This window comes from Gavia stellata, chromosome 9, assembly GCF_030936135.1.
Source record: "Gavia stellata isolate bGavSte3 chromosome 9, bGavSte3.hap2, whole genome shotgun sequence".
Lineage (NCBI taxonomy): Eukaryota > Metazoa > Chordata > Aves > Gaviiformes > Gaviidae > Gavia > Gavia stellata.
Window position 1 is genome coordinate 40,383,091 of NC_082602.1, and position 15,844 is coordinate 40,398,934.

Sequence of the window (15,844 nt, forward strand, 5' to 3'; positions counted from 1 at the left end):
ACTCGGTCCCATTTGCGAGAGGAAGCACGTTTTCTGTGTTTCTAGTTGCTGCCCTGTTTTCCTTCCCGACGTGAAGACATTATTGAATATAACAACTTCAAGTCAAGTAAATGGCAGAAAACCATGAAAAACTGTCTGGATACAAAACAGCTCCGATACAAGTAAACTTGCCAGAAGTGTATTCATTATGAAAAGCATGTGGAGAGGCAACAATTCTGGATGTCACAGCTACTGCTGAAGAAATACAATATATAGATATTTCATTGACAGTTGGAAGGATAAATCAAGTTAAATTGCTCACAGAAGCAAACCCAAAGCATCTTGCTGTGAATCTAGAAAAGTAAATTTGTAGTCTCTTGGGAACATTGCCATCATTTGTTTTCATTTCTTTGACTTCTCTTCATTTATGCTAGAGATTAGCTCTCCCAACAATGATCACAGCAATATAAAAACGGGTTCCCAGAGGAATGGGATGAAAGTAATATTTGCCAAAGTAAACCCAAGTGAAGAAATCAAAACAGGATGAACTAAGTTTTAAAAAAAAAAAAGAGCCACAAACTACTTAGGAAAGGGAAACAAAATGACTGTCACTGAACCACTAAACTTCTACCCAGAAATGTGTAGCCTTGTCAGGACGCCAAAAAGCAGAGAAAAACCCCAAGCCAAAACCCACGAAAACATGCCATTAACAGTCTTTGGTATATTATCACATTGCCCATATTGCTTAGAATTTATTCACTAAGTATTCTTCATTTTTCCTCAAGAAAAAACCCCATAAGATTATCACTTTTGTTTTTTCCTCCTATTTTTCTCATTTTTAGCCAAATATAATCCTGCTAAGGATGTAAACAAACAAATTACTTTTGAAACAGCATTATTCAAGCTAAATGATTATTAGTATTTTATCAGCACGCAAAGCTAATATGCCACAAGCTGAAGCCTTTGGCAGTCCATTTCACCTCAGCTTAGTTTTAAATTACAACTTCCTTAATTTTTAGTGGTTTGTTCATACAGGAGCCAAACCAGAGCTCCCTCTGGATATGTACCCTGTGGTCAGCTCAAATTCATTCTCCTTCCTTGAGCAGCTTCCCAATGACCCAACCAACTTGGAAAATTATCTGCTATACATGTCCTGTTCTGGGTTATTTTTTTGAGGTTTCAGGGCTCTTCTCTCTACACTGTTGGTTGAACTGGGAACCATTACATGCTTTGTAATGTTTTTTTTTTTTCCAGCTTGAAAATTGAGAAAGAGCAGATATTCAAAAACCCCAAGGCACTTACCTGACCAGGAGAACAGCAAGTCCATCGCAGATATGAAATCACGGAGCAACCGAAGGAAGAGAGAGAGCAACCGGAGACTCCAACGAGAAGCAACAAAACGGGTACCTAGACAAGTGTCGCCACGTGAGCAGATGGGAGGGCAGGAGCAAGAGGTGCTCTGAGGTGTGACCTAGCCCATTTCCTTCTCCCGTGCCAAGACTGGGTATTGCTCAGACAAGAGAGTCGTGTCGCAAATACACAAAGTTTCCAGGCAAAATAGGCAGTATTTACGCTGCTTCCCATGCCCATGTGGGTCAAGCCATAGCGGACTTAAATTGCAGCAAGAGAAGTTCACGTCAGAAGGGAAAACCTTTCCTGCTAAGAGCAGTGAGACCGGGGAATGAATCGCCTGGGGATCTCTAAAGTCTGTTTCTGCAGGTTTAGAGACCCAAAATGCCAAGCACCCGTCAGCCGGGATTACACCCAGCTGAGGCTCCTGGACACAGGGAATGGCTTAGAGGAACAGGGGGGTGGTGGGTTTTTTTCCCCCTCCCAAATATTGCAAGTTTAATTTCCGTAACTCTTTCAACAAAGCAGACCAGGATCTGGTTTACTGAAATACAGCGGTGTTGAACAAAGGTTATAGGATCAAAATCTTTTCACTTCGATAAAAGATTTTCCAGTCCTAAGAAACCCAATGTGCTGAAAGTTTCACCAGCACTAGCAGCTTCTTTCTGAAGGTGTTTTAGCTCACTCTTGCCGCCTGCATTCCCAACTCATTTTTAGATCTGTCCTTTGCTGCTACGGCAGGCTTGGACGCTGCTGCTGATTGCATTTCATTTTCTCGGTACTTTCAAACATAGCAAAGATTTTCTTCTTCTTATGGTAAAGAAAAAACTACACTTATTAAAAATCTTGTTGCAGATTCTCTTTAAGTTATTTTTCCCTTTTTTTCCCCCCTGTAGTAATAGCAAATTCAAGGCTGTTAGGCAGTTTTATTGGCTCCTTTAGGACCACTTAGGGTCATTCTGGAATTTTTGTTTTCTAACTACAAAAAAAAAAAAAAAAAGGAAAGCTTCTCAACTCCCCCCCCTTTTTTTTTTTCATTTTCAGAAATCCAGTGGAATTTGACCTTTTTCTGCTTTCAACAGCCAGACCATCACTGCTTATCACAGGCTCAGGAGAAATGAGCCCAGCGTGCCCACCCCAGACCCCCCAGGTTGTCCCAGGCTGTCCCCTCTTGCCCAGCCCTGGCCCAGGTGATTCCCGGCGGGGGCTGTGACCAGGGCAGGGCAGGTCGGACTCACCTGAGCCCAGAAGCCGAGAAATGGCTGCAGGTGAGCGCAAGCCTTAATGGGATCAGGCTCGGTACTTCCCTCCAGTCTAACAGATGCACGTAGCTGTGAAAGGGTTTCATTTGAGTGTTTCTTGTCAAAAAGCCCCCGCATGTGAGTCAGAGAGCCCTGGGTACGGGGGCTCGGAGGGGATCGGGTTGTTGTAAATAGACCGGGCTTAGAAAAACTGTCTTGGGTCAGGGGAAGATGGGAGGGAGCCTGACCCCCGGCAGCCTCCCACCCCTGCAGCGGGGCAGTGACCTGGGATAAACAAACCCCCCTCAGGTGATCCTGGTGAGCCCAGGACTTAAAAGATGGATTTCACTTGTTTTAATGTGACAGGTATCAGGAAATATGGGATTCCTGGAAAGCTGAAGATGAACAAAATTTTTAACAAAGTAATTGGAAGAACTTAGTCATAATCCACCATGTTTCGAGTGCTATGGCCTTGAAACCACCCTAGAAAAAAATTCAATGGGTTACTCAAGTCAGGAAAAATTAGATTTTCCTCTTGGTTACCCAAATAAAAGGAAGAGTCCCCTCATTTTAAGAAGGTAAAAAGAGAGTCCTGAAAATTAACACGTAACTCATTAAAGTCTGTTTACTCTGATTTGTTCTTGTGGAGTTGTTCATGTTTGGTAAACATCATCTCCTGCCATGCTACCCCCTCCTAGCATCATCGTGCAGAATAATGATCTCCCTTTCTAGGCTTGAGTGCACTGGCCAAACAAAGTCCGAGGCTTTTAGGGGTGGGGTTTTTTTGCCTTCTCTTACATCTGGAGCACAAATCTTACAAGGAGCGGCTGAGGGAGCTGGCTGGGGTTGTTCAGTCTGGAGAAGAGGAGGCTGAGGGGAGACCTCATCGCTCTCTACAACTGCCTGAAAGGGGGTTGTGGTGAGGTGGGTGTTGGCCTCTTCTCCCAAGCTACAAGTGACAGGACAAGAGGAAATGGCCTCAAGTTGCACCAGGGGAGGTTCAGGCTGGATATTAGGAAAAATTTCTTTCCTGAGAGAGTGGTGAAGCACTGGCAGAGGCTGCCCAGGGAGGTGGTGGAGTCACCATCACTGGAGGTGTTCAAGGAACGTGTGGACGTGGCACTGCGGGACATGGTTTAGTGGGCATGGTGGGGTTGTGTTGGTGGTTGGACTTGATGGTCTTACAGGTCTTTTCCAACCGTAGTGATTCTGCAATACATGAGCACCTCCTCTTCTCCTTGGTGTCCTCTAGCTACGGGGCTGTGCTCCCCTGGTCCGGCTGCTGCCGCGTCACCTCACACAGGTGAGCTCCATTCCAACGTACGTTCGAAGAAGAGGTCTTGCCAGCAATGCAATGGTAGGCAGGCCTGGTTGTCTGTCCTTATTGTATCTTGGCTAAGACACTTTGAAGTGTGCATCCCAGCACAGGAAAAGTCAGATATATTGCAGAAAAGAAATAACTAATTGTGGAAAAATTGTATTTCCTGACAAAAATAACCCACTCCGACCGCGTAACAGAGCATAGCGCTTTTCAGAGGTTCCTGAAGAAGCTCGAAGCTGTGTGCGTGCTCTGTTAAGTGAACTGTGTGGACCGACGCTGCCTCCGAAGCTGCACCCAACATACAGGCAGTGCTCGGCACTGTGGGTGACTCCACAGGTGACCTCCCCTGGACTTACACAGCTATTTCCTGGCACCCACTTTATGCCGTTAACGTACGATGGTCGCATTGTGGCCATCATTCTTGTGCCATTTCCAAACCAGCCGTGAAGTTGTCCCCAGGGACAGGCTGAAACAGTGCAGAGGGCTCCTGCACCCCCTGGTCACACCACGCCGGTGTTCCCTGGGGAAGCACAACCGAAGTAGCATCAGGGCTCCCCTTTCCCCAAGAGCTGCGGGATTTGGCGTCAGGGACAGCCTCATTTTTCAAAGCCTGGAGGCCAGACCAACCTCACCTCTAGCCTCCGCTACAACAGCCTTGCCCGACTGTCTGCAGGACCCAGAGCCGAGCTTTTGGACCCATCAAAGGCACTGGTAACCTTCAAGGGCTTCCTGACTGTACAGTAGTTATATTTTATTAAAGTAATATGATTATAAACAATAATAATTAGAATATTAATGGCTATTATGTGCTATATACTATACCAGTCCAAAGAATAACTTGGTAAAGCAAAAAGCAGCTATATTCATCTTGGACTGGACTAAAAAGTTGTGATATACGGTTTTTCTTCGACATGTTAGACACGAATGCATATTCATTTATATGCACGATGCTAATGTGTGTATTTTGACAATTCTTACCCATGGCGAAAATGGTATATAATTAAAGGGGATCCAATGGTTCCCTTCAACTCCTTGAAAAGCAATCACTCCCGACAAAGTCCTTTTTCTTACGTATTAATAACAAGAGCGGAGAATGTTTTAATTTGAGGCACCTGAAGTGAGATTAGGATTTGTTCAGGGCACTGAGAAGTGAATAGGCCATAAAAATACTACTTTGGGATGGGATCACACGCGCTTCTCTTGAACATGTTTTACCTTGATTACTATCAGTATTTCGCACTATAATGTGCCTTAATACACACATTTCCTTCTGTCGTATCATGGGGCTAGCTGCGTTTATTTTAATATTCCTCCATTTCAAATATAAGAAAACAGAGCCGAACTTGGGGGCTTTCTAACAGATACGGATCACCGCTGGCACTGATCACTTCTTGTGTTTCACAGAATTTCACAAGAAAATCAGATTGCCCATTCACTATCATACTTACATCGTGATGAGGATTTGTGACATTGTCAGGAAATGCTAAAATCAAGGAGAACCCCCAAAATATTAATACCCCATTTTATTCATATTTGAAATAAGAGATGGCAGTATAGGGTCTATATATGCACATACATTTAAAACAACACAAGGGGTACAAGCCACTGAAACAAAAGAGCTTTCACTCATAAAAGCAAGGTCTCATTGTTTTTCCGCACCTCACTCTTTTTTTAACAGGAAAGTTCACAAAAGCTTATGAAAACCCCTATGAAGTCTGTCTTCAGGTCTACTGAAAGACCTACATCTTTTTTCTGGGTCACCGCTGCCTAGTCCTACCACGCGTACAAGTGAACAGCATTTGTCTCTACATAATTCCTGCAGGACTCCGAGTCACATGGGGCTGGGAGCAAAGCAGGCTCTTCCAGTGATGTAAAAATAATTGTTAAATAAAGTTGCAAGTGAGTGGCTATCACAAGTCTCGCAAGCCACGTAGAATCAAACTGCATCCACCGGCTTGCCCTCCAGCTCGCTCGGTCCTGAGGCACAACCCTCGCTTGCAGAGCCGAGACCGAACTGGCAGCATCCGTTCAACCTGGGAATTCCAACACAGCAACACGTTTCCTCGCTCACACCAACAGCAACTCTGGGTCAGGTCTTGCTCTCGTGGAATTTAATGGCAATTTTTTTCGTGTGGAAGCTTAAAACCATACACACTTTCTAAAACACATCTTACATTAAGCACTCCTCTTTGAATTATTCTGAGTTCATTTTTCCAAAGCATTAGAAAATACACTTTATTTCCTTGATTATAAAAAATATCCAGCACACATCCCAAGAAAAGTTACCATCAGTTGCAGAAAACATCAAAATCACTCCTACCAAATAGAAATCTATAAATCAAATGAGTAATAACTTAAAAATCAGTCAACTGAGAAAATTATTATGATCACAGCCAGAGTGTCTTTCCTTCAGCGTAAAGGAAGGGTATACTGATGTTCAGCGGAGCTGCGCTGATCTCCTCCAGCCATGATATCCTGCCCTCGTAGGCAGAGCGACTCTTTTGCTCTCAATATGCTCGGAACTGCAATTGATATTGGTGGAATTTGCATACACACCATGAGCGGTGGGAGCCCTCTCTGGTCTTCTACCTCTCAAGTAAAAACCATGAGACCTCCACTATTTTACCCAATATTTCAAAAAGGTTAGAAACTTAAAACCCCCTGAAAATTGGCTTAAAATATTTATTAATTTAAAAAGTTAAATATTAATTTATACAAATATGATGAGAAAAATCTCATGCAGACTTTTCACATACAGTAACATAACTGAAATCATACGGTGATGGTTTTACAACAGAACCTCTTTCTAGGAACTCTGACGGAGAAGTGTTGCTATCGCCTGTGTGCCCGCAAGCACCATTCATGGTAAGTAGAAAGCAATTTCTGATACTTAAGAGTTTTCCTATGGAACATGTGCCAAGATTTTCACACTCGTCACTAAGATTAACAATTACTATCTTATTACTACTACTCAGAGAACTGGACAGAGACGCATGAACACCGGGTAATGAATTCCCGCATACCACCGTACCTCTAACACTTTATGTTAATGCATAAAGTTGCCCAAAGATTGCTTTAGATAATTCCCCTAAATGATGAAAATATCTTGAGATTGTTATGGATGGCATCTGCTTCTGCTTAATTACAAATCTGCACTGGATTCATAATTTGTGTATATTACAAGTAATTTGCATAATTAAAACAATTAAGGGATTGATACATCATGGCAATTAGAAATGCATCAAACTCTGGATGTTGTACAAAAGAGAGCTTCAATATGAAACATTAATTCTTTGAGAACAAAATATCCTTCAGATTCCTGCAGAACAACCTTCACAAATTCAATGTATGTTCAATAAACTCCATTTAGAGAAAGTTTTTCTCAGGGATATCCGCTTCCTCGCCAAGCTGTCCCAAGTTTAACCCCGAACGCTTTAGCCTTCAGTTGAATTTCTTACTGCAGTCACACCGTGGACTTGTGTATTTATTGCCACTTTCGGGAGTTTTTATCTCATTTTCCGTAGCCTTATCCTGTTTTCTTTGTCCCTCTTCTTTAGAATAAGTATGAACTGATTGAAAAAATGCTCTTGGTCCTTCTTCTTCTGAACAAGGCGAAACCGCTGATCTCTTCCGTATTTCTCTGCGAATTCTTTAAACGTTGTTCTGCAGAAGAGAGAGACATTTTAAAGATGTGGCTTTGTCAATCCACGCTCAGACTCTTTGACCTGGATTTCACTTTGCTTTTCACACCGACACTAAAAATGGGCGTTCTGGGGAATATTTGACAGGAACATGACGGTAACCCCCAGGATGACGAGGTGAGACCACGCCAGAACTGCCCGGGCTCCGGACTCAGGGATCAGCCTGCAATAGCTGACTTCCATTTTTTGGTTTAGAAAAATCTGGGTGATAGCTGACAGGACAATTCTGAATCATTCACGCAGCATCTGCTGCAGCCCAGGTTACTGCGGCTTTAATCTATGTCTGCCAGTACTTATGGCCAGTATTTCAATAATTAGCCTGTACCAGAGCAGAAACCCACACCCGTGTCTAATTGCAAACAAATGCCCTTTGACTGTCAGGAGAACACGACACCTGATGAAATACCACGCTAGTTTCATCTTTTCTAAAAATAGCAAAAAATTAATTGTAACTTTGAGGGATGGCACAATGGAATCGAAATCCACAGGCAGCTTTGCCTGAGGATTTCGTCGCCGGGTCCAGCATTTTCCAGTGCAAACACGGCATGTGACTGCGCATCAGAATCAGGGCAGAGGCTGTTGCTGGTAGATGAGTTGCTTTGATGCTGTGGTCTCACAGTCAGCTCAACAAAGACGTTTACGGCAAAAACGTTCTCTGTCCTGTAGGCCAGCACGATTTTGCCCTTACAGACTGAAAACATCATTGCTGGAACCAGCGTTTGGCTGCTACGTTAGCCCAGAATATTCTCAGTTTTGTTGTAAAAAACTTCTTATCGTTATTACTTCCACGGAGCCTGATGTGCGGTTTGTATCTACGTGTGCTGTACAATTACCTGCGTATTTTAGTAGCAAAAACCGTAATTTCTTAGTTCCAACAACTTAACCAGACTCATAATATACAAATCTCTTTGTTTTTATATAATATACAAATGAGCAAGTGCTATCCTAAGCACTGCATTCGCCATTGTGCAGTTTTTGATCCATTCCTTAAAAGTCAATGTAGAAAAATAAATCATTGCATTGCATGCTTTGTTTTCATTTAGTGATGTGGCATTAATACAAACTTGGTTAAATTATGTTTCTCTTCCATCAAAAACCAAACCTAAATACAGTTTTTCACTAGTTACAGCTGTATGCCTAATATAAATGAGATTTAACATTCAGTAACTGATTTTAAATAGCTAATATATGTGTGTGTGTTCTAGAATTATATCGTATATATGTCTGTCAAATAAATGTGTTATGCAAAATATTACACATTCTTGGTCACAGAGAAAGAGAAAGGAACAGAGAGAGAAACGGTACGTTCCCCTTCCCACTGATATAACAGAGTATTGTAAAATATCAGGGAAGAAATGTCAACACAGCACTGTAACAATGGACATACAAGGTTGCTAGAAACAGTACGTTCAGCATTCTGGGGCTGATAAGCACAGGCTAAACGAGAAAGCTTATCTTAACAAATCTTCATACCTTGGCGATAACTTGGATTCTTCAAGGAGCTTTTTAAATTCTTCTTTGGCTAACAATAATTTGTTTTTCTTTTCTTTGTACTCTTCTCTGATCCTGGTCTTGACAAACTGTTCAAATATCTTTCCAAGAAAGGGAAACAAGATACAGCATTTATTAACAAGGCCCTTATGGTATTTATGCTTGATCAAAGGGCTGTCAATCTCACAACCTACAGTTCTTATCTGCCCTCAGTATAGGCTGACTCGCACGCAGCTGAATCTGCTTCCCGCAGCACTGATCATGTTCTCACAAAATAAGTAGCTGGAAAAAGGTATAATTTGGACAGATAACATCTTCATTCAAACATCAAGTGCAACATAAATCAAAACTTCCTGACTTCAGTGTCTTGCTCACTGAAGACAGACCTATAGGGTTATTTTTGTGTATCTGTACAACTGACTGCATTTATTTAGTTTGGATCTCGCATCTTTCCTGACTTGCTGGAATTCCTGAAAATGCCTGTAATGCTAAACATCAATATTCTGTAGGTTACCCCCCAAAAAGCCTGAAGACCTTTCACATCAGTTGTCAAAACCCATGAGCTTACACAGGATCCTCTGTACACATACACCCAAAAGCTTTAATGTGTTTGGAAGGGTCGACAACCTTCCTCTAACAGTATTTGACAGCTAAATATGCAGCAGGGCGCTCAGCATCAGGATTTTTGGTGTCTTGAAAAGGAGTTAAGGAGTTCACTATGTCACAAAATTCTGCCAAGTGCTTTAATCACATTTTTAATAGTAAAAATGTGGCCCTGCTGGTTTCACGCTCTAAAAAGTGTGGCACACTAAGTCGCTGAGTAAAAGGAGCTGCTCCTCAAAATGCTATTAGCTTTCCATACTCACCATCCTTCCCACCACAAATTACATACATTCAATATGATTACTACGGTTACTACCGCGGTTGCTTTCTCATCAGTCATGAGAATGCACAGGGGCAAATCTACATGTCATGAAAGCTAAAGTAACCCAATTACAACTGGTATTTAGTATGGTATGTGGAAAAGGGAACGAATAGCACTGGAAAAGTAAACATCAAAAAATGGCCATGAAAGAATCACAATCATTTAGGTTGGAAAAGACCTTTAAGATCATCAAGTCCAACGGTAAGAAGTACTATGAAAACCCTAGGAAATCTGATCATACTGTATGCAGTTACGTAAGTGGAGTCTAAGAGGAGACGGAAAAAATGGAACAAATAAAGTAGGTGGCACTGTTATTGCTTGCCTTTCTGGTACCAGTGAGGCTGTTATGAAGGTAATAAATCAAAATTAACAGATAGCTCATTATTTTAATACAGTTGCTCCTTTACCCTTCACTGTTCCTTGCTTAAACATAGTAGCATCTTTCAGCTGTTAATAACCCCTTAGAAATCATTGGTAAGTAAGCGGAGCAAACCACAGATGTTCAATACCGATCGTTCTGTTCCTCGGGCAGCGTGAGGACACCCACCGACAGCAGAGCTTGCACTCCTGGAAGTCACACCCACCTCAACACAAGTTCAAGTCAAGAGGAAGTTCCCTCAGACACCTGCATGTCACAGCCAAAACGCGTTCCCGGCCCTCTCCAACCTACCTGCCTGACCACGGAGAGAAGAAAACTGCAGCACCGCCAGCCATGCGCCGGCACTCATTCCTCCGTTCATCCGTTCGCTCCTTTCAACCAGTCACTCCTTCCTTCATTCCTTCACTCCTTCCCCCATTCCTTCATTCCTCCATTCACTCCTTCCTTCCTTCCTCACTTTCCTTGTGAGCCACTTTTCACCTCTAACCCCCTCCAATATAAATTCATTTGCATAATTTAAAAAGTACTCAGACGCTCACTATCCAGGCCATGCAGTCAGCATCTGCGAAGGTACGTTTCCATAAACCTAAATAATGTTTTCTACTAATTTGAGTTGCACTTCAAGAAGTACTTTCATGAAATCAGGCATCTACTCTTGTCTGAGTCTAACTTTCTTCTTAAAGTATTCTTGGAGGGAAACGGGGTCTAATTAAACAGCACTACTCATAATGAACGTCTAGTAATCTTAACTTCAAGCGTAGTATCTAAAATATATTACACACCTGGCATGTGCTCCCAAGCCTACGCTGTTTTGCAGAAGAGCAACCGATGACCACCCTCTTCCCCACCAGCTCTGAATTACTGTCACTGGCAGAGCCAACCTCTGCCTGAGTACGGGTTGCTATCGGCAGGACTGCCCACCGCTTGCTTTTCATAACCCTTTCCTCGAGTATTAAATGTACCTCACAAATGAGGTCCCCCTCAGCAGTGCTTCAAGCACATTATATTATGTGTATTCATGATGTGTTTTTATTATACCATCTCCAAGGCTGATAAAATGAAAGCAGTAATAGATCTTGATTGACTCATCAAGGTCTAGGTTTTGTCCTTGCTGATTCCCTGAAATAAATACAAAACCCTCCGCTTAGTCTCTTGTCTAGCAGTATTTTTCCATTCTAGCAGTTTCTCTTACATTTTCATTCCCATATTTCATTATTATTTCATTTTTTTTCTTAGTAAAGAAAATATTGGAAAGGGAGTAAATGAAGATGTATGTGCCCACTCCCTCAGTAAATACCTACAGGAAGCTCTCTGGAGAATCACAAGACAATATGGGCCCCAGCGCAACAGAATAGGAATAAGTACATTTTTCATTGCGTTTATTTAAAAAATGGACAATTCCGTATTCAAAATTCTTCCTTCTCCAGGATGACAGAAGACTGGTAAGGAAGAGAAATAACTACAGAACAGAAGCGTTCACCTTCTCCGCAACAACCTTGCATCTCTCCTAAATTTTTTACTGATCTGCAGCCCTCGGGTCCTTTTAGATCCCCAGTGATACTTAAAGCCCAAATAAACAAGGCAGCAAAAAGTCAACTTCCCTTTGCAGCTTGCCGGGAAAACGAAACCCTTGCAAACAGACACCAGCATAGCCACGGCGCTCTACCCATCTGTGTCCTGCAAGTTCAGTTATTGCAAAATAGAACAGTAACCACTGCCAAACTCCTAGAAAACCCTCTAAGTAATAAAAATTAAGTAGGCTCTCTACAATATTTAAATAATTCAGAGTGGAAACATTGCCTTATGGCCATTTCCTTTCTACAGCCCAGTTTCCCAGCCTCAGCAGGAGTTGTTCCTACAGCCCAAGAGACCGCAGCTCGTCTCTATGTGCACCAGTCTCACCGCAAAACTCAAACAAGAAAACTTCATTGTACGCAATCCTTTTTATCCTGCCACGGTAATTACTCTGTTATTACGGTTAATTTGGGAGATGCTTGCTGCCAATCAGAAGCAACACTGGAGGTAACGCTCACCTGTTTACGTTCTTCTGAATTTAGGAGAAGGTAGCGTGGATCAAATACTATTTTGTGCAACTCTTTTTCCCACGTAGAAAATGCCGAAACCTGTGAAGTACACAAACACAGCTGCATGAAGGAATTTTAATAAGGATGTGAAAGAAGAGATGTTCCAAGGTGAAGCAAAAGAGTAGTTCAGAAAGCTAATGAACCCTCTAAAGGATGCCTCAGAGCGGTTGGAAGTTGAATTTTAATCTGTTTCTGGCAACGTTCTGGTCACCCCCACACCATTAGTATTGATTTGCTCTAGGACATCTCCATCAGTATCTGGGAGATGCTCGTTCCACATTTTCGATGGGAAGAATCTGTAGCAGAAAGGAAAATGCCGTTTTATTATCCCCTTTGTACAACAGAAGGATCAATTTCCGTTTAAGCAATTATCTCAGCTTTAACTCCCCTTCTCTCCAAAATTTAAACTGTAACCCAAATCAGGCTGTCAATGCACGCACACGCTGAAGAACTACTAGCCAACATCTTCAAAGCACCATGTTTTTGTAGGAAATGTGTCGCTTCCCCCCCCCGAGCACAGCTGTCACAGCTCCTCCATTTTGCGGCTTCTCCCCTTTTCCGCTGAATCCAGCTCTCCGGAGCGGGACCCTGGGTGTCCACCCCAGCTCCGTGCATCGCCCACGTTCCCGCAGCCACGTGAAATGAGACTACCACGCTCCTGCAGAGGTTCTTCCATCTTTTCCGAAACCTCTCAACGGTGTGTGGGCTGTAAGGGCCACCACGAATCTGAGCAGGTCCCTCACCTGCCCCGTCCCTTTTGCCCGCGGCGTTCACAAAGTGACGGTCTGGAAGCACAGGACGGAAACCCCCAGCCTGAGTTCGGTACCTCGCACAACTGTGCATTAGTTTGTTACAAAAAACTCTGGAGTGACACAGACTATTCTAATCACGCCATCTAATAACAAAGAAGAGTAAATCCACTAAAAAAAATACATATATGAAGTATAATTAAAATAGAGTAATTGACACTCCAACAGGCAAGTGGGTTTAAATGGACTGGTTTTCCTCTTGGAGTGGTTAGAAATCGGAAAATGCGAAGTTCAGGCTAACTTTCCGGATGCGCAGTGATGCAGGGCTGCCTCCTCCAAACATCGTCTTCTCGCAGCTTGCGCTTCGCCTCCCATGCCCACGCTGGCAGCGAAGTCCTGGGCTTTGGGGCTTCCCCCCCCCAAGGCTCAGCAGCAGGAATCCTTTTTTTCAGGACGTTTTTTATACTCTCTCTTGGACATCAGCTTTGTTTCCAGTACAAAGGCCAGTTTGAACTCAAAGCTAGTTAAGCTCGGGCTAATTTATCATGTAATCATTCCTGTTTATGATTTTTTGTTTAATAATTATTACATTTCACACACTGCAGACATATACCTAAAATAAATGTTGGCTACTGATATTTATAATTCAATTCTAGCTACACATGTCATATGCTGTTCAGGATACTCATCTTGGAGCTCTGAAAATGCATATAAAATATTAATACTCTGACTAATCTCCCAACGTGTATTGTACCGTGGTCTTCTTCCCTACCACGGGACATCAACCAGGGAACACATCCACTGGGGATGGTGGGGATGGCATCTCTTCCCAGAATAAATAATGACTTCTGTGGCCTGGTATCACCGCGGATGAGAAGGAGGAGAGAGAAGAAGGAGGAGAGAGATCTGAGCTTCTTGTGGGCTTCCAGTTCTCAAGCCCTGCTCTGAACCAGAGGGAAAAAAAATGAGATGGGAAGGTGGGGGTTAGGATCCCCAGCCCCCCTTTTTTCCCTCCAACATTAAGAAGGCAAAATTGTGAGAAAAAAAATATCATTTTGAATCCTTAAAAAAGTCTTGTTTCACTGACACCCTCCTAGCAAAGAGAAGAATTTCCTGGAAGTGCAGACGGGGGAACGTGGGTATTTTGGTCCCCGGCTGCGAGGGAGCCAGGAAGAGGCTTGGATTTTCTCAGGATTTTGTGAGAATTTTTAAACTTCCAGGAGGACAGCAGAGATTACATTGTGGCATTGGAAAACTTGCCACGGACTGAAGAACAGTGCTATTGTCTTGGAGCTACACCAAAATCACATTTTATTTTCAAAATGTTACAATATCCTCCTGCTGATACGATTTCCGTAGGAAGATTCAGAAGTACTCTGAAGAACTCGATCCAGTTCAAGCTCTTTGTAATGCCATCAAGTAACTTCTTGAGAAATAACATTACAAGGAAACGGCAGGAGACGTTCGTTTAAATAATCCATTTAAAATAACACTAATGGCCTCACTGCATTTCAAGCAATGCCAACCAGCTGGTGCGAACCAGCGGCTTCTCCGGACATTTAAAAAATGCTTAGGGCAAAAGCGAAGTAACCTACTATCTCTACGTTTTGAAATAACAGCAAAACCAAACAGTAAACTCCCTGAATTTCTTATGAGCAAGTCTGGATCTTACAGTGGAAACGCTTGAGGAATTCTATTATAGAATATCCCTAATACTTTCAAATTTTGACTTACTGCCCCCTGATTTAAAATATGTCAGCAGAAGTCTTCAACCAGTATTCGTTTATGGCACGTCTGCATTTTTTAAGCATAAATAACAAAATGTATTAATAAAGCAGGTCTGGAGATAATTTACTTCTGAAGCTTTAATTATCTACCTTTAAAGTCCACTGATTACCAGTGATAAATTTTATAGGCTTTACCGCCTACCAACAGACACCTTGGGTTTTTTTCTTTCCAGAGATTACATGAACTTCTATAGAATACATATTTGCAGAGTGTTGGAGGGAGGTATAAAATCTGCATATGCTGCATACAGCCATTTACATTTGCAGGATCAGGGCCTAAATGTGTTATGTTTATTAATTCCATTCACGCTCAGAATCATCAGTTCTCTGGAAGAAGGGACACTGAGAGATGAACTTCCGTGGAGGTGATTTTACGTTGATAAATAACGGTATCCAAAATTCCTCATGTGGACGGTACTCTTTACGTGGCCGGTTCAGCACAGGTTTGGAAGTGCTGCCCAGAAAACAGAAGCCAGGCTGAAGCTCTTTACCAAATCAGTCACCGGATGCTATTATGTGATCTGTAATTCGTATTTCACTGGTGGTCACGAGGCACCCAGCGCTGATGGGTTCTATCTGCAAATTGAATTTATGCTCCATCTATCGACTCGCAATCTTGATTAGGTCACGGTGTAACGGCTGCAATAACTCCGAGCCCTCCCGGAACCTGCACCGGCTCCGCAGCCGCCAGGTCTGCGGGAGGGAAGGATGCTCCAGGGGCTGCAGCCTGGCTGGCCGCGGACGGGCCGCCTCTCCTTGCCCCTGCTCAGCCCAAAGCCCTGAGCATCCCACGCTCCTGCACCTCAGCTGGAACCACCAGCTCTTCTCAAGGACGTC

General features: G+C 42.9%; 1 protein-coding gene across 1 annotated transcript in view; it reads right to left on the minus strand.

Annotated features, from left to right (window-relative positions):
* Positions 1-7,397: 7,397 nt before the first annotated feature.
* Positions 7,398-15,844, minus strand: part of TCERG1L (transcription elongation regulator 1 like) — a 98,258-nt gene continuing 89,811 nt past the window's right edge. The window contains exons 11-13 of the mRNA XM_059821465.1: positions 12,421-12,510; positions 9,066-9,184; positions 7,398-7,554 (exon numbers count right to left, since the gene is read on the minus strand). Coding sequence (XP_059677448.1) covers positions 7,398-7,554; positions 9,066-9,184; positions 12,421-12,510 — 366 coding nt within the window. The remainder of the gene's footprint in view (positions 7,555-9,065; positions 9,185-12,420; positions 12,511-15,844) is intronic.